This window comes from Equus przewalskii, chromosome 16 (genome assembly GCF_037783145.1).
Source record: "Equus przewalskii isolate Varuska chromosome 16, EquPr2, whole genome shotgun sequence".
Classification (NCBI taxonomy): domain Eukaryota; kingdom Metazoa; phylum Chordata; class Mammalia; order Perissodactyla; family Equidae; genus Equus; species Equus przewalskii.
The window spans coordinates 27951488-27976619 of NC_091846.1; the positions used below are offsets into that span (position 1 = coordinate 27951488).

Genomic DNA, 25132 nt, shown 5'->3' on the forward strand with positions numbered 1-25132 from the left:
GGAAATACAGAAAAGAGAGGAATAAGTTAAACAGCACTGTGAGAAAACAACCAGACAAACCCAGAATGTGGAACACTGTACAACAAACTGGCCTAGCCTGTTTAAGAAGTCAGTCTTGAATTTTTTTTTTTAAAAAAAGGAGGAACTCTTTCAGACCAAAATAAATGTAAACAAGTCACAACCATCAAATACGACTTAGAGCCTAGGAGCCTAGACTGACTCCAAAAAGGGGCTGAGGGGGAGACTAGAAAACACATTTTAGGATTGACAAAGGAAATTTGAGTGTGTCTGGGTATTAGATATAAGGGAATTATATTTAATTTTCTTGGAATGTCATAAGAGTATTACTGTTATGGGGGAGGATGCTGTTATTCCTGGGAGAAGCATGTGCAAGTGTTCAGGGATGAAGAGACAGTAAGACCATAACTTTCAAACAGTTCTGCCAAAAAGTAAATAAACACACACACAGAGCAAATAAGACAAAAAACTAATAACTGTTGAATAGGGGTGGTTGGTGTGTAGGTTTATGTGCGAGTATACCATGCTTTTTACTTTTCTATATGCTTGAAACTTTTCATAATGAAATATTAGAAACAAATAAATAGGGTAGAAAGTATAGCTTTCTGATTTTCACAATACTTGATTCCCAATAAATATTCAATGCATCTCTATTTTTAACCAAAGTGAAGAGAAATCTAGAGAATTCAAGTACACCTTTCTATTTCCACTTAGCCAATAGGCAAGTTTTTGTCACTCAGCTATACCAAGTAAAGGTATCAAAAGTGGTCTAAGTGTGTGCATAACATACATACATATCAACAGTATACAATATTGAGACTCACACACTTTTATGTAAAAGGGTTTCCAAGTATTCAAGTGAATTCAAATCAAATCTTTATTCCATACCTAGTATGGATAATGCGTTGAATCACAAAAGACATTGAAATGGTTCCTGTGTGAAATTTCAGATGCAGCCCAATTCCATAACTTCAGGAATACATTGGTAAACTCAAGTCAAACAGGTATGCAGTATTATTCTGGAAGAACGTGGTCACTACCTCACTATTTTGCATATATATTTCCCTAGTTATAATTATTAATTTAAAGCAAGCAGTACAATTTAGTTTTAATTTAAAGTTATGGGTCCAATTGCTAATCTGAAAAAAGTATAATACACTACAGTTAACAAAAAGTAGAAACAGAAAAAATAGCTTTTGTTTTACTTTTTTCAAGTTAAAAAGTGGACGATTAAGTTCAAAGGTAATTTACCTGAAAACATATGGAGAATATTACTTAAAAATGTAATTACCATACTGTTTAAAAATAAGTTTACTTTCTGTTCTCCAACTCTGCAGGCACCCTGTAGAGTTGAGACACATTCTCTTACAGTTAACAGTCAAACCCAAACACTTCTTAGCTCTCTGAAGAAAAGAGTAACTAGATGAAGAACCAGGCCTGGAAACTTATGAGAACACTAACAATTAGAAGTTGGACAGAAGGTAAGCAAAGGAGACAAGAGTTATCATAAGAGAAGGCAAGCAAGAAAAACGTTGTAACGAAATAACTCAAAGCCCATCTTAACCAGTAAGGACGGCTCAACAGAGTCATATAATACACAAGATGAAGCCTAGAAAAAGGGGTAACAAAGACTGCTCACCATCCTCCAGTATCTGTTCTCTCCTCCTTCCTTTAAGCAATGCCTCCAAAGTTTTAGCAAAGACAAAATATTTCAAGAAATGGAAGGGTAACCAAATTGTCTTAAGAGAGGAAGAAAAGGGGTTCTTCCTCAGACTAGAACAAGAAAGGACCAGGAATCATATTTACTTTGCTCTCTACTGATCATCCAATACCTAGCATAAGACCTGGCAAACAATAAGCACTCAAATTTATATTTGCTAAATGAATGAATGGTAATATCTTGGGGTAAAGCTAAAGCTATACAGGAAAATTTATACCTGATGCTTATATTGCTAAAAAGAAGATGGAAAACTATCTGCTAAGAAGCAATTGAGGAGGCAATTGTGTTCTTTAGGAAATAACGTTCATTGTCTTCATGATTTCATATCATTATTTTCATAGACACCAATCTTTGCAGTATATTTTAATGTTACTAATTTCAATAATGAGATTCATTTTAAAACAAGAAAATCATAGCTACTTAACAAAAAAAAAATCAGTATTTTTATTAAAACTATCACTAAAAGGAACCTAATACAGTGAACTTACTTTTCTGACAGATGCTCTAGTCTTCATGTGACTGTTTCTGAAAGCCTGGAAAGTCGCCATAACTATACTGCTGTTGTATGTAATCAACGAAGAGTTAATCCATAGAACACCTAAAGAAAACATATTAAAAGAAAATAACTGATTTATTGATCTTAGTGATTCAGGCAAGTATCCTGTCCTAAAATAATTCCTTTAAAAAAATGAAAACATAAACAAAAATTGTGAGCCACAAAAATTTACTTGGCAATCCAACATGAATATTTGAAAAATATATGAATATTGGTACCTTAATGAGATACCAAATTATTACAAAAATCTTATTTTCAGGTTCAAAATTATAAAGTAGTTTACCTTTATCTATTCATCTCACTATCCTTTTTTATTACAAATAAGAAAATATTTGAAAGCCTCAACAAGAAGTATTTGGAAAACCTTTTTAAATCTAAAATAGAAAATATCACAAAAAGAATCCCAGCCTTCTTGCCTCCCAAAAGTCACTCCATCCCTGTAGCAACAGCGAATGCTCTAGATATTCTTCTTTCTTGGGCAGAAAGTTTTGATAATATACAAATGAGAATATGAAATCTGTACATATCAAATTAGATCAGATGAAGAAAACCCAATTCCTTACATAGGAATCTTAACAGCATACCAATGACTAGAATTCAAAAAACATCCAAGTTAAATAATTAATAGTACTTAAAACACATGTACACAAATGCATATGCATGCGCGCGCACACACACACACATATCTTAGGAGAAATTCTACAACTACGTCAACTTTTTAATGACGCTTTAATAAAATACCTTTGAGAGCTTAAATCAACTTGGGCATTAACCACTCGATATTCACATTGGACCACAGTAATTTGTCCATTCATTCAAAATCTATGTGAACTGGATGCCATGAATACAGGGGAGAACAAGGCAGATATGGCTCTCTTGGGTTCAGAGCCTTGCAGGGAAAATGTTTTATTATAATGAAGGGTGGGAGTAGGAACTGAATTCTAATACATAAGAAAAAAATTTGAATCAATAAAGATTTAAGAAATGGTTAATTAGTTTCAATCACACTGGCTTTGTCACAAATTATCCAGTTGAGGTTTTCAAAATATTTGGTTAATATAAATTTATACTATGAAGAGATTATTATGCAAAACCAAACTTCAACCTAGTCCCCATTAGAACTGCAAAAAGAACCCTTAATTTTATTGGAGTTCTAATTTTACATTCTTTCACTATAGAGATAAAACTGAAGTGTGTGTGCACGTACACATGCACTTCTCTTTAGAGATTTCTGGAATCTAATTTTTAGACAAAGAACTATGATGGATTTCTATTCTGAACTAAGATAAATCCTAGTGGTCTCTTTCACAATAAAATTTTATTAATGACTGGAATTGAAGCAGGACTGGGAGAAAGGCAAGGGAGCTCCCAACAGCACAAGATAAAGAGCGATATACCAGGACTGAGAAGAGTCCCCTTCGGGTCCCTGTTCTCTCTCTCATTAGCTTCATCTCGTCTAAGTAAATTGCAGTATCTCTGGATGTTTCCTCGATGTATATATTACTCTACTTACCAGACAAGTTTATTGTAAGAACCAAATGGAAAATAAATTTACAGGAAGCACTCTGGAAACTATAAAACACGTAAAAGAAAAATTATTTACTTATGGACCAAAATGCTCAAAAAGAAAAGGTGTAAATATAAATATAAATATGTGGCCAAAGCAAGAAAATAATCCTTTTATTTGTCCCAGGCCAATTCACTCTCCTTTTTCCCCACAGAGTTGTTTTCAACTGCCAGAAACCCTCAGAGGCAAATGGACTTGCCTCAAACTTCGCATAAAACATACAAAATATAGAGGTCAACACAAGAGTTCCAGAAAAGTGAATCTCAAACGCAGCTCCTGAGTAAACTGGCACCACCCTTTTGGAGGGCAATTTTGTAAAGCATGTCAAAACCCTTAAAATATCCCTACTCTATGACACAATTCTACTTCTGGGAATTCATCAAAGGAAACAATGATCTTGGAGCATCTAGGGCTCCAACAAGAGCTCAAAATGCACCAAGTGCTTTACTAAGAGATTTACGTTAACAGCTCATTTAATCCTTAGGACTGGCAGAGCAGTACTCCACTTTCACAATGAGAAAAACCGGGGCTAGGGGAAGTTAAGCAATTCGCCCAGACCCACACAGCAAGTAGTAGAGCTAGGATTCAAATCCAAATCTTCAAACTCTAGCACCCAGGCGCTTAACCCCTCCTCTATAGTGTATAAAGGTTTGAAAAGCTGTTCACCACACTTTATAATAGAGAGAAATAAGAAGCACTCTGGAAGCCAGAAATGGGAGAATGACTGAATAACCTAGACTGCATTCCCGGGATGACGCAATTGCAGCCACTAAAAACAATGCTGAAGGACAGAGGAACCGCACACAAAGCATCTTTGCTTTCTCTGACTCCTGAACGAGCGGAGGTGGGGAAGGAGATGGGAAACAGCAATTATCTTTGCAGCTGCTGACTAGAGTCAATATGAGCAAAGACCAAACACTAACTCATTGGAGGCTTCACCAGGAAAGAAACTGACCAATTATCCAGATGAGCTGCTCACCGGAAGGTGCGACACGGTATGCACGAGACAGAAGAAACAGGTACAAGGCGGTTGGGGGGAAGCCAGGGTGCTCTGAGACATCCCGATTTGACACCTCCAGCCACCTCAGTTCACTTTACCCACAATATTCCTGAATAGCAGGCCGAGGCGGAACGCTCTTTTCAAAGTTGAGTAGTAAAGCAAACAGAATCCAACATGGACCCATGAAAGAATGTAAAAACAAACAAAAAACACATAAGAAGAAATACACTAAAGAAAGAAAAAAAACCAGACAAATATAATCATGCCACCCAAACACATTATCTATTTTCAGAACAGTACCTCAGAATTTGTACAATAAAAAAGAAACTAAATTTAATTCCACATTTACACTCTGCTTCACTCACTGAAGAAAAACACATTTATTCTACCCTCGTCCATTACTTTGTGTGTAACTCAAAACATAAGCAAAATATTATCTCACAAAGAAAAAAGTCTATCAGAGAATATCTATGCAATGGTCCACAAAAGCGAATCCAACATAAGATGACATGACTCATACTTCTGGTACAGCAAAGAAAGACAATCATCTTTCGAAATGATGCAAAGACAGATGGGGGGGAGAAAGGTGACACAGCAAGTTTCTTCACCATCTCATATAATTAGAGAGAATGCAGTCTCAGGCAGATTTCATAAAAGGAGCAAAAATACAGTATTTTCCCCTAGAACACCGTTGTGTTATGGTAAACCTTTCACTTAATCTTTTTTTTTTTTGCTTTGTGCCCTATTCTGGCAAATAAACAGGAGTCCTAAGCAGAGAATAACTGTGTTTCTCTATAGGCAAAGAAATTAACGCTAACCTCGATCATTTTCCAAAAAGCAGATCAAAGAAAGTCTAAATGGACAAGGCAAACACCTGAACAGTAAGCTGCCAGTGCTCAGAAAATAAAAACAATCCCATAAAATAAATGAGATTTCCTTAGAAGCAGCAAAAAAGCAGAAGAGACACTGCTAAAAACACGGGCGCACCAAGAAAATTTTAACAGATACAGAACTCAAAGAGAATAAATGAAAGCAATCAAAGGAACAAGTATAAAGAGTACGCAAAACACAGATAGAGGACACTTTGAATAACTTACACCTATCCTTTGATCCTTTGATTTCACTCCTTAAAATTCATCCTTCATATATACTTGCAGAAAATTCACGAAATGTGAAAGAATATTCACTAAAATAAGATAAAAAACTAAAAATAATCTAGAAGCCCATCAATTCAAATAAATTATAATACATTCATATGACTGATTATTGCCCAGGTGTTGGAAAGAGCCAGATTAATACACAGTGACATGACAGCATGTCCACAAAATACTAAGGGGAAAAGCAAGTTCCGGAACAGCACAAACAATGTGCTCTCTACTTGTGATTTAAAAAAACATTATTTACAGAATGCTGACACGTGTATGTGTGTGTTTGTACACGGTTAGGAAACATTATGACCGATAGAGACTAAACTCATGATAGTGGTCACTCACGACAACTGGGATTTTTTTTTTAATGTTATAAAATGTTATATACCTATAATATGGGAAGACGACAGATTATTAAGTAAAAGGTGGCTTCCAGCATGTACACATTACATCATTTTGTGTAAAATCTGTATCACTACAAGTATGTATGTACATATGTGATATAAAAGAAAATATATACTAGATGGGTATAAATATTGGTTTCATCTGGGTAGATGCAATTGTGTGTGTTTATTTTTCTGGATGTGCGTAAATTCTCTTATGATAAGAAAAAAAAAATCTCTCTCAAGTCTTTCCTGCTCTCCTCTGGCCTAAGGAATGTTCTAATCGGCATCATCTATTTCCTGACCTTTTCATAGCATGAGTTAACCTAGCCAAGGAGTCTCTGAAACACTTGCCTAGTCTCCTATTAACAATATCGTTCTATCTTGACTCTCTTCCCCAATGCACTGGTGCTCAAACTTCAGTACACACACACACCTAGAAGCTCCAGGTTCAGGAGATCTACATAGAACCCAGAAACGTGTATTTTTAACTAGTGCCCTATGTGATTTCTGATTGAGAAACACTTGTCTATCTGTCCAGCCATTAGTCTCCTTCCCTAAATTCTTTCACAATTTGTGACTCAAATACTAATATTTTCTAACCTTCATCCTTGTCCTCCTTGGCACTCATTCTATTTAGTTTTCCAAGGATTTTATATCTATGGTTTTAACTATGCAAACAACTCCCTAATGTGTATCTTCAGTTCAGTTTTTGTACCTGAATTTCAGTTCCTTATATCTAATTTTCTACTAGATACTTCTAATGAAATTACCAAGTCACTCCAAAATTAGTATATTCAAAAACTCAACAAAACTCTCTCTCTTAACAATCTCCTGCTGTATTCTCTATATCAGTAAGAGCCAGTAAACCAGTAGGTCAAGCATGAAATTGGTCTTTCCCTCAGTCCCTACAGACTACCCCCCCATCTAGAAAACCTCCAAGCCCTGACCCTTCATCCTCCTAAATTTCCCTCAAATCTACCCTCTCTGGCATCAGCTGAACTGCTATTTACTCTTCCTGCACCAGTTCAAGGACCTCCCTCCTTGAGGAAGGCTTGGCTCGTCTCCTTTATCCCTCCTTGCCCAAACAGTAACCACCTCCTTTATGCTCCCCAAGAGGTTTGTCCTTTATTCTTTTGGTGCCATTGTCTGCATACTCAGCTCCTATTTTGAGTTCCTTGAGGACAAAAGTGTTTTACCGTATTTGTATTCTAACATAGTAGGCATCTAAACATCTGCCGAATTAATAAATAAAAAGTAACCCTTTTTATAGAGCAAAGTATGCCTTTAAATGTTTAAATGGATACTACTACTTTTAATGAATTATATGTGAAAATAAAATTAGGATTTTCCAATAATTCCTCATTTTATAATATTTGGGAACATATTAATAATAAATGCTTGGAATATATATTTTGGTCAAATTCCAAATGGCAAAGTGTTAAAAGTTAATATTCTCTTGAATATAACTACAACAAAATGGGACAAAATATAAGAAACATTGGTTTTCAAACGTTAGACAACAGGCAACACAGGACTATGATCCCCAAGAGAAGGGAAACACTGGCTGCCAGCTACTTCCAGGTGCTAACACACAGAGAGGAAAGCCAAGCAGTCTGGCAGCCTCTCCCAGCTGTAGAGACAGAGATCGGTTTGGGAAGGGCAAGGTGGCTAGAATTTGCAGGGCAGAGGACTGGAGGGAGAGCTCAGAAAGGGTGAGAGCTTCAGAGATGTGCAGACGGGTTCCCCCAGAGTCCCTGGCCAAATGCTGATCTGCACCGAGTACCTGAGGCTCAGGAAATAGCTACTAAAGAGCAGCAGGCCAACAACACCTGGAGCCAGACAAGGCTTGGAACAGTTTCCGCTCCCGCCAATCAGGGTGGGAAAACCTTGTAACATATCAGACAGTAGATGGACTCCTCAGAAGGAAATCACCTTAGTTGGGGGACTAAGTTAGCACGACACTGAAGGTCATTCTGGATTCACCCTAACGAAGCTTAAAGGCGAGCGTCAAAACAACCCAGCAGATTCCAAATAACCTAACTGTGCATCCCAACTAAACCCCACACTCTTAGGGAATAAAACAAAATCAAACAAACAACAGAATAAAACTCAATGGCTGGCATACAATAAAAAATTAGTAGGTCTGCAAAGGTGGAGAAAAATATAACCCATAACCAGGAGAAAAAAAACCATTAAGTGCAGACCCAGGAATGATAGAGATGATGGAATGAACAGAGAGTCTGAAAACTATACTATAAATATGTTTCATACATTCAAGAAGAGAAAGGAAAATATGATCATGGTAAAAAGAAAAATAAAAGATATGAGAGACTAAAAACAAATTCTAGACATGAAAATAAAATATATCTAAATAAAAAACATACTAGATGCAATTAACATCAGATTAGACACTGCAGGAGAAAAGTTCATGAACTTGAAGACACAGCAATAAAAACTATCCAAAATGAAGCACAGAGAGAAGAAACTTAAAAACAAACAAACAATAACAACAACAAACAGCATCAGTGACTTACTCTAAAAAGTGACTAAGTGGATTCCCAAAAAGTGCGCGTGTGTGGGGTGGGCAATATATGCAGACAAAATGACCCAGACTTCCTCAAATTTGACAAAAACCATCAGCTAACAGATCCTAGGAAGAACAACAAACCCTAAGAAGAATAAACACAGAGAAAACCACACCAAGGCACATCATAACCAAATTGCTGAAAACCAGTGATAAAGAAGAAAATCTTAAAAGCAACCAGAGAAAAAAGTACACGTCATATACAGAGAAATAAGGACAGACAGTGGACTTGTTGTCAGAAACTATGCAAGCCAAAAAATAAGACAATGGAACAACATGTTTAAAGTACTGAAAGGGAAAAAAATGTCAACTCAGATATCCATACCCAATGACAATATCTTTCAAAATTAAGGCAAAACAAGTTTATTCAAATTTTAAAATGCTGTGAGAATTCATCACCAGCCAACCATCACTAGTATAAGCGTTAAAGGAAATTCTTCAGGCAAAAGAAAAACAACACCAGATGGAAATCTGGAACTAAAAAAAGGAAGAGAGTACCTGAAACGGTAAATATTAGGATAAAATAAAAGCTATTGTCTCCTTTTTTATTTATTTTTTTGCTGAGGAAGATTGTCCCTGAGCTAACATCTGTGCCAGTCTTCCTCTATTTTGTATGTGGGTCGCCGTTTCAGCATGGCCACTGACAAGCAGTGTAGGTCCACGCCTAGGAACCCAACCTGGACCACCCAAGCAGAGCATGCCAAATTTAACCACTAGGCCACAGGGCCGGCCCCTATTTTCTCCTTTTTAAAATCCTTTTAAAAAATAACCACTTAGGGGCTGGCCCCGTGGCCGAGTGGTTAAGTTCGCGCACTCCACTGCAGGTGGCCCAGTGTTTCGTTGGTTCGAATCCTGGGCGCGGACATGGCACTGCTCATCAAACCACGCTGAGGCAGCGTCCCACATGACACACTAGAAGGACCCACAACAAAGAATATACAACTATGTACCGGGGGGCTTTGGGGAGAAAAAGGAAAAAATAAAATCTTTAAAAAAAAAAGAAATAACCACTTAAACTAAAAATAACAATGTATTACAGAGTTCACAACATACATAGAAGTAAAATGTGCGACAAAATAACACAAAGGATGTGGTGGGTGGAAAATGAAAAAATACTGGTGTAAGCTTCCTACATTATAAGAGAAGTGATACTGAAAAATAAAGTTACCTTGTAAACCCGAGTACAACCACCACCAACATAAAACAGAATAATACCTAATTAGCAAACAGAAGGTGATGCTATCCCTTTTTACAGATGAGGAAGCTAAAGTTCACCTTCACAGGATTGCTATAAGGATGCAACGAAATAATATATGTAAAAACAGAACCTAACACAACAGGAACTCAAATGCTAGCTCCTTCCTTGGGTATAGACCTGCTGTTTGACTCATAAAATCTAAATATACCCCATCTAATGGTTACTATTTTGTTTTGTCTTTCAAAACAATAACAAATCATATTAAAAATATCTGAGTATCACCTAATTATCTATTGACATATCTGCTTCTCTATAGTTTCTGCCCTTTTACTTTTTCCTGAATCAACCACACTCCTGCATTCAAAATATACATTTTGTCTGCACCTCTACAGGGTTTCTCAACCTCAGCATTATTGACATTTTGGGTCAGATACTTAAGTCTTGGTTGTAGGGGCGGTCCTGTGCATTGCTGGACATTCAGCAGCATCCCCAGCCTCTACCCAGTAGATGCTAGTAGCACCAAAAATGTCTCGAAACGTTGCCAAATATCCCCAGGGTGGGGGGTCCAAATTGCCATTGCTCTATTTTAAGACTTGAGACTAAAGTGCCTACCTAACAGTTAAATTTATACAAATCAAGGCCCTGTGATGGACTGTAAGTACTAACGACATTCAACTCATACTCACCAAGTGTCGCAGTAACAGTGAAAAGTCCCTGCTCTCACAGAGCTCCCATTCTAGGGCCATGCCTTCCCCAAGGGCCTCGCCCATAACGACAACCACGTATTTATTAAATTGAATACACTGTAAGGTGAAGGGAAACTTCATCAAGGACATGAATTTCAGACGAGCATTTCGCAGGAAGAGCGATTTAAATAGAAAATAGTTGCGGCCACCTACCTAAGGACTTTCTGAAACATTAATTCAGGGGTATTTGTTCTGCCACCTTTGTTTTCTCAAGCATTCAGGGAGAAAAACCACTGGTCTCCCTACTGCATTCCGGGTTGGTATTTTCTTCTTCTAAACTATGTTTGAACCTTGCCAGTCATTGATATGTCAAAGAATATGAGCCTAACTGACAAAGTACACACAATGCAGTGTGAGCTGCTAGGACTCCAAAACTCCCCGTATACCAACAATAAACATAACTTTAAAAAAAATAACCTAAAATCTTGAGGCTGTGCTTTCGATGGGAATATGCTGCCTAGAAGTTGAACTATTCTTAATCCTCTACATAACCCCCATCTACAAGATTATTTTTAACCAAAAATATGTTCAGAATGTTAACCCAGGAACACGTTTCTCTTTATCAGTGACATTTGCAACTCCATGACTTTAAGAGCATATTGCTGAAAAGGCATCTAAGCAGCTCTTGCAAATAGTAACAAGGCTCTACCCTAAGCTGCCAGTAACAGGAATGAATGAATGGATCTGCTTTGCAGATGGTCCATAGGAGGCATCCTGTAAGCCTGTGCAGAACCTATTAACTAACAGGATATATAAGGGAGGAAAAAAAAAGTGTGAAAGATAATTTTAAGGTTTCAAGCTTGGGGAGTTGGAAGAAATGTGGCGCTTTTGCCAGTTATAGGGTAACTGGAAGATAACGTTTTATGTCAATATAATATCCAAAAGGCACCAAAAAAAATACACATTTAGTTGAGGTGGTCAGAGCTATAGATGCTGCTCTAGGAATCAAGTGCATATACAGAGCTTGAAAGCTGATCCATGATGGTGTTAAACAAAGAACCACAAACAAATAGCAGGCTGAAGAGCACGCGAGGTAGAGCTTTAGAAGAATTTGGTGCCACTGAAGTCAAGACACAGTTTTAAGTATGGAGTGGTCAGCACTAGAATTCTAAACTCCTCAGAGCAGGGATGACATTTTCATCTCTAAAGGCTGTAGGTGTCTGTATCACAGTAACTGCACACAGGATTCACTCAGTAACAATAAGACTACATCCTGACATTGTGCCAGTCAGGCACTGCTTACTTGCTGTTAAGCAGAACTCACATTTCTCACAACAGAAGTTGCTGTTATACCTATTTTACATGTAAGGAAACTGACGCACAAAACGTTTACATAATTTGCCCTAACTCACACACCTAGGAGAATCTGTTCTGAAAAAGACTGTTGCTGAGGGCAAGTTTAATGTAGTGCTAGGGGAAAAACTCAAACTGCAGGATGTTAAAGTACACCAGAGATACCCACCATTTCTTCCCTGTCCACACCACATTTTATTAGAGAACTTGCAGTACTCAGTCTAAAAAAAGTATAAACTCTGAGACATACCTAAGTCTCTTCCCCATCCATTTTCCCACTCCCGTCTTCCCCCACCCACAGTCAACTGGACTAAAGTAGATACCTGACCAATTGGATTATCTCTCCAGAAACTCAAAATTAAGATATGGAGATATTTGTTGAGGACCGTACTGCAAACCCAAGTGAGTCTGGTGTTCACACCAGAGCAAACCAAAGTTTCATGCAAACCAAAGTTATGGGGAAGCAGAAACCAAGAGCTTTAAAGAGAGAGGCAATTTGAAAGAAACTGGAACAGACATAACAGGGTACAGAGTAGCAGAGACTAAGACCATGTGCTCCCAGAGAAAAACTAAGAGTAACTGCCTGAAGATTCTCTGGTTCCCAGGATGCTGAGCTGGACTCCATGCAATGGACTTCAGAGGTAGTCCTCCAACTGTACAAAAAATGTCATTTTTAAGTCAGTTCAAACGGGTTTTTATTCCTTGCAACCAAATCACCCTCAAGCCATTAAAAGAGGTCAAAGAAAAAACACTGAGTAAGCAGCTACCATGTACTTCACAATAACTTTCTGAGGTATTTTAACTCTCATGTCAGGAATGAGGAAAAAGAGGCTCAGTGACATTAACAGATCTGCCTGATTCCAAAACCCAAACTCTTTTCACTATACCTCATTTTCCCTCAAGTAACACCCAATCTCTTCCAGCCCACTATGCCATTTATCTTACTTTATCCCATGAAACATTCTCAGATTAATCCAAAAATGTTTTCTCCTTTTATCCTGTCCAGTCTGTAATCTATACACTTCAAATGTCTTTAGTAGGTATTTAAAAATGAACTTTTATATATGAAGATAAGTAGCAGAATGAAGACATTTGAATCTGGTCTGGTTTTTCTGTTTTTTGGGTTTTTTCCCTGAGGAAGATTAGCCCTGAGCTAACATATGTTGCCAATCTTCCTCGTTTTTTGCCTGAGGAAGATTAGCCCCAGGCTAACATCTGTGCCAACCTACCTCTACTTTATATGTGGGTCACCATGACAGCATGGCTGACCAGTGGTGTAGGTCCGAGCCTGGCAGCCACACCTACGAACCCAGGCTGCAGAAGTGGAGCACACCAAACTTAACCACTAAGTCACAGGGCTGGCCCCTATTTGGTCTGTTTTTAAACTGATAAATTATTTTTTTTTCCTTTCCCTACTTTACCAGTTTATACACCCTTAACTAAAGCCCAGGCTAAGCTTAGATCTTTTCCTAGCCTGCCTCAACCCTCATTCCCTCCAAGCGGTTGATTTTATTATTAAAATGGAGATCACCTGACAGAAAAAGAACACATTCAGTTTACCTAAATAATTATCCTACCCAAAGTTACTTCAATTACTTCTCAAAAGTAAGACAAAACAACAAATATCTACATCCTAAAAGCTTGAAACCCCTGTCAAAAGGTTATAAAGACCAGCAAAAAAATACTATTTTTCTCTCTCTGAAAATCAATTTGCCAAGATGCAATGGGATGAAATTCTTAAAATCTAGACTGGTCCCTTTTGCCCATTCTCAAAAAGACATTTCTTATGTTTTTCACATTTTCCCCAAGTACAGACAGAACTCTACTGCCTATTTATAACTGGAAATTTCCCTAAAAATGACCTATAATGTATCATCTGATTTGATTTCCTTTTCCAGACAGTAAGTTCCTGAACTTAAAAAAAAGAAAAAAACATTAAACGTGCAATCCTTCTTCCAACCTCTTAAAGGCAAAGGAAGACTTCAGCTTCTAGACTTATCCCAGAAATTGAGAAGCTAGGGAATTTCTCATTGTGGTTCAGCATAAGGCCCATATCCTCAACAACTAGGATATATCACAGCCTGGGCCCTTATCAATAGTGCAGTTCCAGTTCAGCTTGAGAACCCCTTTGTTCTGATTGCCTTATATTCTCTGATCTCTCATAAACTGCTCTGTTACTCACAGCTACAAACAGTGAAATTCACTGTCAACCCCTGGGTCAGTTATGCCAGAAGGAACATACAAGGATAACCAGAGTACTACTTGAATAGCACTACTTGTACAAATACAACTTGACTGTGTATTTAAAAAGATTCATTGAAATGCATTAACACACTAATCTTGCCAGCAACTCTGCTGGCATTTACCCTAAAATCATAAACAAACATTAAAATTATCTTTGCAGGACTGAGTACCCTATATTTTCTGAGTACTCTGAATTTTCCGGATATTTCCAGAAGTATCAAAATCAGTATCAATCAATATTATATCCCTAACAAGTCGGGAAGAAGCTAAGGAAAGCTTACATGTTTTGCAAGGGACTGAATAATTACAAAGCTGAAAAGAGAACCGGAATTTTTAACGCTGGTTTGCAGGAAGGCCATTAGATGTGTGTCTCAGCAATACTGCTCACGCTGAAATCTCCTTAACATCTTAACCTAACCACTTCCAGTTTAATAAGGTTTTACAGATGAAAAGCAGAAGAAAAGAACTGTCACCGAGTCATACCACCGTGATGGTTTAGATTCTACTGCCATTGTCATTCTGCCAACGTTTTAAATATTTTGGTCTTCCCTACATATTTTTGTATAAAGCAGCTTAGGTGCATGGAATAATAGAAGTGGTATACCCAATCAATTCGGAATGTGGATGGCCAGTATTTAAGCTATTAACAGCCTTGGGGAAAATCTGACAGCAAATCCAAATATCATTACTCCGAGGAGCTGCTTGACGCCTTCCGTTTCTGTCACAAGATTTGGGCTGCGCCTGGTTCCAGGGCTCAGGGGTTCTGTCAGTGAAGGATGCTTTTCGGGGACAAAGTGCAACGCCCTCCTCCTCCTGCATATGCTCCTGTGCGCGCAGCACGAACACAAACTAAGCACACGCACCACCACTCACCGAGGGGAGCTGGCTCTGAAGACCACTCTGGGGATGGAAACTGAGCTTGTCATTCAAAGGGGCTGCAGCCCCACCGCTTCGGACCCCAGGAAGACCCATCTCCAGCCCGAGGACACTCCCCTCCCCCAGGCCCAGTGCCTTGGGCTTCTTCCCTCCGCCCGGCTCCGCCTGCCCTCCTCCCACCGCCGTGCGAAGGCGCAGCATTGAGCAGCCCCGAAGTCAGAGCAGGGACTGCGGGCACGCGGAGGGGCAAGGGCACCCGAGCTGGGCCGCCCCATCCATCGCGGCCCCACGCCCCGCCGCCACCCCAGCCAACGCGCTGCTTACGCCGCGGGCCGATCCGCGTCCGGCTCACCTGGGGGCCGCAGCCTCCGCGACTCACAGGCACCTAACCGGCCCGCAACGACCAGCCGCGCGAGCTGCAGAGCAGGCGGGCGCCCCCACCAGCACCGGCCCCCAGCCCTCCCCCCTCCCCGCCCCGCGGCCCGCCCCCGCCCTGCCCACCCCCGGCTTCCGCCGCCGCAGCTCCAGCCCGCTACACCACCTAGTCCCTACGCCTCCCACTCACTCTCGCGAGAGGAGAGCGCGCCTCTCGCGAGAAGAACTCTGTAACCAAGCCCGCGCAAAAGTGGGTGGGCTTTTTAAAAAGGAAAGAAGGAACAGGAAAAACGTTCCCACGTGCTCCGGGGCTGCTAGCGGATCGGCTCTGTGCGTCACGTGACGTCGAGGCAGCCTCTCCATTGGCCAGAATCCGCTCAGCCGTGGGAACTTTAAACTCGAGGCTGACCTACGAACCTGCGGCGGACGTCTTGCGCGCTTCCTGGTCCGTTACCTTGGAAACAGTTTAACCCTTTCTTTTGGCAAAATACCTAAGCCATGGCTCGCTCTGCAGGTTTGGTTTTAAGCCCTGCCTCTTTTCCTTCGACGCGTTGGTCTTACCGCCTGGGGTCAGCTGGGTTCCTTCTTCGCCACAGGCTAGCTTTGCTGTCTTCTGATTCCCGGGGCCCTTCCCAAAGTGGCAGCCCCACCAGATCTGACGGCCCAAGTAAGGCTCATCCTTTCGGGATGGCTCCGCCCCTTCTCACCAACATCTCTAGGGAGGACCACTCACGGCGCACCAGGCCAGCAACCCTATCCAAACCTCAATATTTAGCATCGAGGGATCTCAGGGCCCTAGTGCTCACCCTTACGTCTCTACGCGGAATCGGCATCGGAAGTAAAGCGTTGGTCACGGAGAAACCAAGCCCTAGATGAAAAGCTAACATATGATTATCTCCAGTTAGAATAGGAAGGGCTAGTACAGTCAAGTTGCACAGTCTCCTCAAGGACGTCTATTTCTCAAGGGTGAAATACCTTATACATGACAAAGACATTTTTCAGCATATCCTCCTGAGTTCTGTCCTGTTTGGGAGAGAGGGGTAGGCAAGAAAGGGTGCGTTCATATGTTCTTCATTCAGTAAATTTTTGTTAAGCTCCTACACATGTTAGGCACTACTCAAAGCTGTCGATTGAGCAGCGATGAAGACAAATCTAGGTGCTAGAGCGCTTATGGGGGAAGGGGAGAGAGAGAGAGGAAAGAAAACATCTGTTAGTGTTAAGCTGTATGCAAAGAAAATACAGCAAATGATGTGATGGTGATCGTGATTGGGTGGCTACTTGAGGGGCGGCCCTTTCGAGGAGGAGACGTTTAAGCAGTGTTTTGCATAACGGTCATGCAAAACACAGAGGAAAGAGCATTCCAGGCAAAGGAAACAGCTAATTCAAAGGCCCTAAATTAGGTTTGAGGGGGAAAATACAAGAAAGTAAGACGAAATAAGCTTGGAGAACTAAACAAACATGGGCCAGATCCTGTAGGGCTTTGTAAGCCAAGAAAGGAATTGGGACTTTATTCTAAGTGCAGTGGAAAGCGTTGGAGAGCTTTTTAAATAGGGGAGAGACAGCTATGGTTCCCTTTTTCTTTTCTGTAAAGCTTTCCCCCCCGCAGAGAATAGATCTTAAGGAGGCTACGGAGGAAGCTGGGACATTAGAAGACTTGTAGTCCACGAGGGAAACAATCCTGAAAGACTTAATTTCCGACTACCTTGACGTTCCTCTTCTAAAATCCATTAGGTCATAGCCCTGGTGCTGTTTTGGGCCCTTTGTTAAAAATATCTAGATACATCTTCAGTTATTGCTATTTAATTACAATAGGAGAAATAAATGAGAATTTTTTTGTTACTTGAAAAAATAAATGGCCCAAAAGGAACGTCCCCTTTGATTTTTCTTCCCCTCCATTTACACCTCACAGATAACCACCTCTTCTGTCTATGCTTAAAGTCAGTGCTAAGAAAAAGCAACATAAAGTGATGTTCAATGCGGATATTTATTCCTAACGATAAGATTTGAAAAGATAGAAGTTGAAGGCTGGAAAATGAAGGTGTTTCCCTAAAAGAAACAGAAATCAGGAGACTTGAGTTCCAACTTGAAGAACTCTCATTAACTGGTGACACAACCAAATCAAGGTACCTTATCATCCTGGAGTCTCAGCTTCCTCATACAGAAAACAAGGCAATTTAACCAGCTTACAGGCAGAGCGGTTAAGCCTGAGTTACACTTTGTCATGCACACACCAGTAAGAGGGAAGCTGGATAGGGAAATGAAGTGAATTTTTATAAAAACCTAAGAGTCAGCAGCACAAGCGAAATGAAATTGGACACTCGTGTGCGCGCACACACACGCACACACACATACCAGTTGAGGAACTATGAAACTGATTAATACAGATACCAGGAATGCTTCCGTCAGAAATCTTGGCCTTCTCAGAGTGTGAAAATGGAAGCATTGCCACCTGCTCAACCTCATATTCCCTTTCTCTGTAGCTATTTTGAACCTACCTAGTATTTAATAAATAATGTTTCACATTTTCCTCAAGATTTAAGAAATAGAAAGTAAATGTTTTAGAAGAGCTGAGGCAATATCTTAAAGTTAAGCTGATGCCTTAATTTTAATGAAAATAAGATTCCAAGAAACATTATAGGGTTACTTTTTAAAAGGAAAAATACTAAGAAGAGAAAAGGTATTATTTTAACAAATTAAGACCATTCTTAAAATGCTGAAAGAATTGAATACTCTCTTGAGTGTCTTTTGCAGTTCTCATAATGATTAACTGAAACAGCTGCTAGGTACTGCTAATTTAGGTGAACAATGAGCTCAACTCTACCATTCTAACATGTATGAATAGAGCCGTAAATCCTCCCAACTCACTCTAGCAAGACAGTTATTGTCTCTTTTGCTAGCTACAATTATTTGGACTACAACGAACATAAAGTGAGAAGAAATTTAGGCTTTTCATTTCTATAGATGTCCCTAGTTTCTGGATTCTTTTAAAAATTATTTTCTTTTTTAACAACTTTATTGAGATCTAATCCACATACCATACAATTCATTCAAGTGTACAATTCAGTGTTTCTTGGTATATTCCCATAGTTGTGCAATCATCACCAAAAGCTAATTTTACAACAATTTTGCCCCCAAAAAAGAAACCCTATACCCATTAGGAGTCAATTCCTCACCTAATCCCCAACCCTAAGCAATCACTAATCTGCTTTATGTCTCTCTAAATTTGCGTATTCATGACATCTCATGTAAATGTAATTATGTAATATGTGGTCGTTTGTGTCTCACTCCATTCACTTAGCATAATGTTTTCAAAGGTCATCCATGTTGTAGCATGAATCAGTACTTCATTTCTTTTTATTGCTAAATAGTGATTCCATTGTATGGATTTAGCACATTTTATTTATCAGTTTATCAGTTAATAGACATTTGGGTTGTTTTTACTTTTTGGCTATTATGAATAATGCTGCTTTGAGCATTTGTATACAAGTTTTGTGTGGATGTTGCTTATTCTTTTTCAATACTTTAAAAAGTAAAATGTATCCAGTTTACAAAGTCCCTATTTCTTTTCCTAGCACAGTTACTTTGCTCCTCGCTTTGTGTTTTTTGCCTGCTGATGAAGTATGTGCTCTGTCCCTACAGGGTTGGCATTTGTGTTCGGCCAGTTCACATCTGCCCGTGGCAGTCCCCTGCTTAACACCCTTCAGTGGCTCCTTGTGATCCTCCCCATGATCTACCTAACTTTCCCCTCTGCTCTCATATCATTCTCCCTCTCAGAAGTCCTTCTTTCAGTTCCTCAAAATAGGACCAGATCCTTCCTGATTCCTTCAGTATCGAATGTTGTTTCTCTGTCCATCCCCCTTAGCCCCTGAGTGCCCGTGAATGCTTCAGCATTCAGCTCTACTCTCATTTCTTCAAGAACTCTTGTCCTAACTCCCCAGACTAAGTAAACTCTTCTTTATCTAGGACTGTAATTTTCTTCAATCCATTGGTCAACTTATAATGATTCTTATAGGAATGATTATTTGGTTAATGTCTGTCTTTCTCCTCTACTAGACTGTAGGTATTCATGAGCAGGAGCCACATCTGTTTTTACTTACACATTCCTGGCATATAGTCAGTGTTATTAGTTATTCAATAACTATAGAAAGGAAGGAAGGGAAGGAGGGAGAGAGAGAGAGGGAGAGAGAGAAAGAGACAGACACACAGAAAGAAAGATGCAGACAGAAAGATGGAAGGAAGGAAAGAGGGAAGGAAGAAAGAAAGGAAAGAAGGGAAAAAAGAGAGGGAAAGAAGGGAGGGAAAGAGGAAAGGAGGATGGAGCCACTGCTGCCCAGGTGTCACGTAAGCAAGACAAAACCTAGGTAACTTCGTGTCCCTGTATATGCTTCACTACACCAGAAATGCAGTATCTCCAGTCAGCCAATCCCCAAAGGCCTATGCTTATTTCCTTGTTCCTTCTCACCCCAAACAGGGTTGACTGTGTGGCCCCAGTCAATCAGATATTTCATTTTTGTCTTCCTTGCTTTTTATTCTTTATCCTATAAAAGCTTCCTGCCTTATGGTCCCTTTTGCAGTTCTCTAAATGGAGACTGTCTGCTTCATGAAATGTTAAAGTTTATTTGTATCACCTAAATTGTTTTCTTTAATCATTTTTTTAACACTAGGAATCTTCAGGAAAGTCTTGATAAATGTTATAAGCCCAATCTATGCTGTGGTATGGGGAATTACTGGAAAGGCCTATCCCATGCTTGGGATGGTGTAGCAGGGGCCACAAGTGGGCACAGGGGACACCTACAGAAGGGAGGTGTAGAGAGGGGAAGGCCAGTGGTGTACAAAGGAGGCAAGACAGCAGTGTGACAAGTCAGAGGACACAGGCTATGTCTAAGTGCATCTAAGACTGTGCCTAGGAAAGCCTCAAGTGTCTCCAGGGAACATTTTAATGGGTTAATTTCTAGCAATCAAGCTGGTGGTGTCGCCTCCAATGTAATTTTGCTCTTTAATGGAAATGTTACTTCCATTTGTTCACGTAATCTAATAGAGCCAAGACATTTGGGTTATATGCACATGAAAGAATTGTGACCCAGCAAGGTTGAATGATTTGTTCTAGATCACATGGGGCACCAAACGTCATAGTTCAGACTAAAATTTGCTGCTTCAGTCTAGTTCTGAGTTTCAGTGAAAGTAAGCACACTCCACAAAGCTAGCCTCTCAGCTTAAGCCTCTCAATGACCTTTTGACTACAAAGGCAGGCATCATCTTTCCCCAGGAACTCTGGAGCTTTACACCAGCAACCTCTGACGGCCAGAAGCAGATTCCATGTCGCTTCCTGTTTGAAAACTTGAGTCTCCCTCTGGCCCACTTGCTGAATTCCTGTTTCCTGCCTGAGTGATGGCCCCAGCTGGCAGCTCACTTGTAAAAGAGAGATGGCAAGTCCTTCTTTTCCACATTGCTCAGTTTGGGGATTTTGTTTTTTTATGATAATAAATTAACACACACTCATTATGTAAAACATGGAAAAATATAGGAAAAGATAATGGAGAAGACCACCTTTTTTGGTGGTTGCTTTGCATGCGTTATTTAATTTAACAACGCTTAATAAAACAATGTAAAACATTCTGAAAGTGGAAAAAAGTGGAAATTATAATTTTACCAGGCATTTAAACAGGTAAAAAGGCTTTTTAATTTTAAAAGATAAAGTATCTCATTCATGCCTTTATTTTATTTATTTTTTTTTTTTTAAAGATTTTATTTTTTCCTTTTTCTCCCCAAAGCCCCCCGGTACATAGTTGTACATTCTTCGTTGTGGGTCCTTCTAGTTGTGGCATGTGGGACGCTGCCTCAGCGTGGCTCAATGAGAAGTGCCATGTCCGCGCCCAGGATTCGAACCAACCAAACACTGGGCCGCCAGCAGCAGAGCGCGTGAACTTAACCACTCAGCCACGGGGCCAGCCCCTCATGCCTTTATTTTAAAAGCATGTATATTACACCACAGTCTGTTATATAGTTTATAACTTATATGCTTACCTCTTTTGTACTGAATCTCTTGAAGGACAGGAACACATCTTAACCATTCTTATAATACCTAGTGATGTTTTCATATATATATAGTAGCTGTTCATTGAATGTTCAATGACTTCTAAAATAATGACCATAATAGTAAATAGTAGAGATGATAATTCAGAAGTGCCACTCCAAATTAAAGACCTCTTGATTAACAAAATAAATTTGAGTGCTATTATATGTCATACCCAAATATAATGATTCTTCTGATTTAAATCATAGTCACAGCTAAATTCCTGACTTAACTTCCAATATGTAAAATACAAATGTACCATCTTTTAAGAAAACGTAATATATAATTGTCTGAAATTCAAAAGCAAATAATCATGCCTAAATGCAATTACTTCATAAGAGAGTTTTAAAAATATCATTGCCCTGCTGATTTTAAATGGTTGGTATGGAGTTAATTATAAAATAGAAGCACAGTTTTATAGAAAGCTTGTGTTACAGACATTTCTAATTCAAAAAAGCACAAATGTAATCAAGCATTTCAAAAGCATTTAGTATAAGTAAATGGAAATCTTTCAAAAAAATTTATACACAACTTTTTAAAAATGTCTTTTGCAAAGGGTGAAGTAGACTTCCTGTTTGTGTGAGCCACAGCATACATGCTTACTACTTTAAAAAAGAAATTAGATAACTTCCCCCGGATTAGATATCTAAAGGACAAGAGAAGTCCTTTGAGTATTGTCATAACCTTACGACAAGATAAAACAGATCCCAGAACAATTGTTCCTGGGTCTATCATTCTTTACTGCTTGGCTGCTTTGCTGTTCAAATGAAATATTAATTTAACATGCAGATAAGAGCATTCTTATTCATTAGTTAATTCACATGAAATTCAGCAGAAATATCCTATGTGATTAGATCTTTAAAAGTAGGTAATACACATGCATCCAAAACATGAATAGTGCATGCCGACTTCTGGCCCAGAAAGCATTAAACATTGTGGTAAAAATCTAGGCTGAAATGTAGCAGAACTTTTAAGATACTCTGAACGCTTCCTAGGCTTTAGGAAATCCCTGTTCTATTCAGGGTTTCAAGCCATTAAACTACACTAAAGATGTCTAGTCTAGCCCCATGCTAGTTTTGATCCGTATTTGTTTTGGATTCCTTGGGGTCATCCTTGAACAGATTTGCTCCCCTTCCCCACAATGGAACTTGTGAAATCAGCCAACCTTCTGAAGGACAGACTAGGATTCCTCATGGCCAATCCTCGTGAACTCCAAAGCAGCTCACCATCTCTGGTTTGTTGGTTTACTGGCCTACATCACTTCATGGTTAGCACCATCTCCTTCCTCTGAAGGACACGGCTACCAAAATACAGCAAATGCAACCTTAGGCTACGTGAATGCTCATATGATGCTCAGAACAAAAGAGGTGGTGGCCCTACTCTACTCTAAGCTAGTCAGTCCGCACCTGCATTAACCAAGTGAGATATGGCCAGACGTAAGGGGACTAGGAAATACATCATACGTAAAATTTCACCTGTCAGCATTTCACCTGGAGAAGGAAACCCATAGGGATATAATAAACTGAACTTGAAAGGCTATCATACAAGAAATGTCTTAGACATTCCTGTTCTTCCAGAGGGAAGGGAGTGGATTTGGGTTCAAATATAACGGGGAAAATAATTAGCAATGTCTTAAAATGGAATGGGTTATCTTTATAAACAGTGGTTGTCAAATATTTTGACATCTATGCATTTGGTTTTTGTTTTTGTTTTTTTTTTTTTTTAGTGAGGAAGATTGACCCTGAGCTACCATCTATGCCAGTCTTCCTCTGTTTTGTATATGGGACACCACCACAGCATGGCTTGATGAGCAGTGTGTAGGTCTGTACCCAGGACCTGAACCTATGAACCCTGGGCTGCTGAAGCAGAGTGCACAAACTTAACCACTACGCCACTGGGCAGGCCCCTGCAATTTATTTTTAAAATACCCTTTTTAGAGCCCAAATTTATAAGATCCTAATCTCTTACTTTGTCATCTTCTGCTCTTATCTATAAATCAATTTAAAAATTCTTCCTTTTTAAAGTATGCCCTTATCTCACATTTGATTATACAGGTTGCTATCCTTATCAGTTGCTGTAATAAGATTCTCTCACAGATCTTGTTATCTGGAAACAGCATGCCTCTAGACAGGGTATAATGAGTGTAACAAGATTCCTACAGAGTTCCTGTTTAACAGTGTAATGGCTTATAATTTTCTCTCTTTTACAGATGGTCAGTAGCTATTCTGAAATTGCCATATAACTCCTGATGAAATAAGTTGTGCAGCAAAATAAAGTCTGATAAAATACCATCCTAATTTTTGTGTGTGGATTGAAGAAATGACATTATTTTACAGGAAAGAGAAGTCAACACTTTACAAGGTACCGCCTGGACTTCAGTGTCACACTATGTGCTCTTCAAACTTTAATATTAGTCTGCATTTTTGGTAACTTTTTTATAATTATCATGAACATTTCTTGCTCACTTTAGTCTTCATGTAATTCTAAAAATTCTCAACTAGGTTCCAGGAGGAACTAAAATCCTCAATGGTAGTCCAGTGGAATGTACATTATCCTATCCAATTCCTGCTCATTATCACCTCTCCACACCAGCCTCCAATGAAGCACCTGCATTTCTGCCTGTTCTCTACCTATAAGATCAAGGCTGCTTTCTGCTACAGCATCTCCTCATTAAAACAAGACTAGACGGAGTGCAGCCACTATGGAAAACAATATGGAGATTTCTCAAAAAGTTAAAAATAGAAATACCCTATGATATGACCCAGCCATCCCACTACTGGGTATTTATCCTAAGAACCTGAAATCAGCAATCCCAAGAGTCCCATGCACCCCTATGTTCATCGCAGCATTATTCACAATAGCCAAGACATGGAACCAACCTAAATGCCCAGAAACTGATGATTGGATAAAGAAGATATGGTATATATACACAATGGAATACTACTCAGCCATAAAAAATGACAAAATTGTTCCATTCGCATCAACATGGATGGACCTTGAGGGTATTATGTTAAGTGAAATAAGCCAGACAGAGAAAGACGAACTCTATACGACTCCACCTATAGGTGGAAGTTAACATATAGACAAGGAGAACTGATTGGTGGTTACCAGGGAAAAGGGGGGGTGGGGGAGGGCACAAAGGGTGAAGTGATGTACCCACAACATGACTAACAATAATGTACAACTGAAATCTCACAAGGTTGTAATCTATCATAATCTTAATAAAAAAAAAAAAAACAAGACTGGACGGGGGCTGGCCCCATGGCGGAGTGGTTAAGTTCATGTGCTCTGCTGCAGGTGGCCCACTGTTTCGTTGGTTCGAATCCTGGGCACGGACATGGCACTGCT

The 25132-nt window shown here is 39.4% G+C and overlaps 1 protein-coding gene across 6 annotated transcripts in view; it reads right to left on the reverse strand.

Annotated features, from left to right (window-relative positions):
* The window catches only part of AKAP11 (A-kinase anchoring protein 11), a 49165-nt gene extending 32585 nt beyond the window's left edge, over positions 1 to 16580 (reverse strand). For 2 of the 6 annotated variants that reach the window (XM_070578385.1, XM_070578381.1), the window contains exons 1-2: positions 15689 to 15918; positions 2227 to 2336 (exon numbers count right to left, since the gene is read on the reverse strand). In XM_070578385.1, coding sequence (XP_070434486.1) covers positions 2227 to 2286 — 60 coding nt within the window. In that variant the 5' untranslated portion in view covers positions 2287 to 2336; positions 15689 to 15918. Of the gene's footprint in view, positions 1 to 2226; positions 2337 to 3807; positions 3861 to 15333; positions 15361 to 15660; positions 15919 to 16272 lie in introns of those variants that run through there. The other 4 variants (XM_070578382.1, XM_008534450.2, XM_070578383.1 and 1 more) reach the window with 4 other exon arrangements.
* Between the last annotated feature and the right edge of the window lie 8552 nt (positions 16581 to 25132).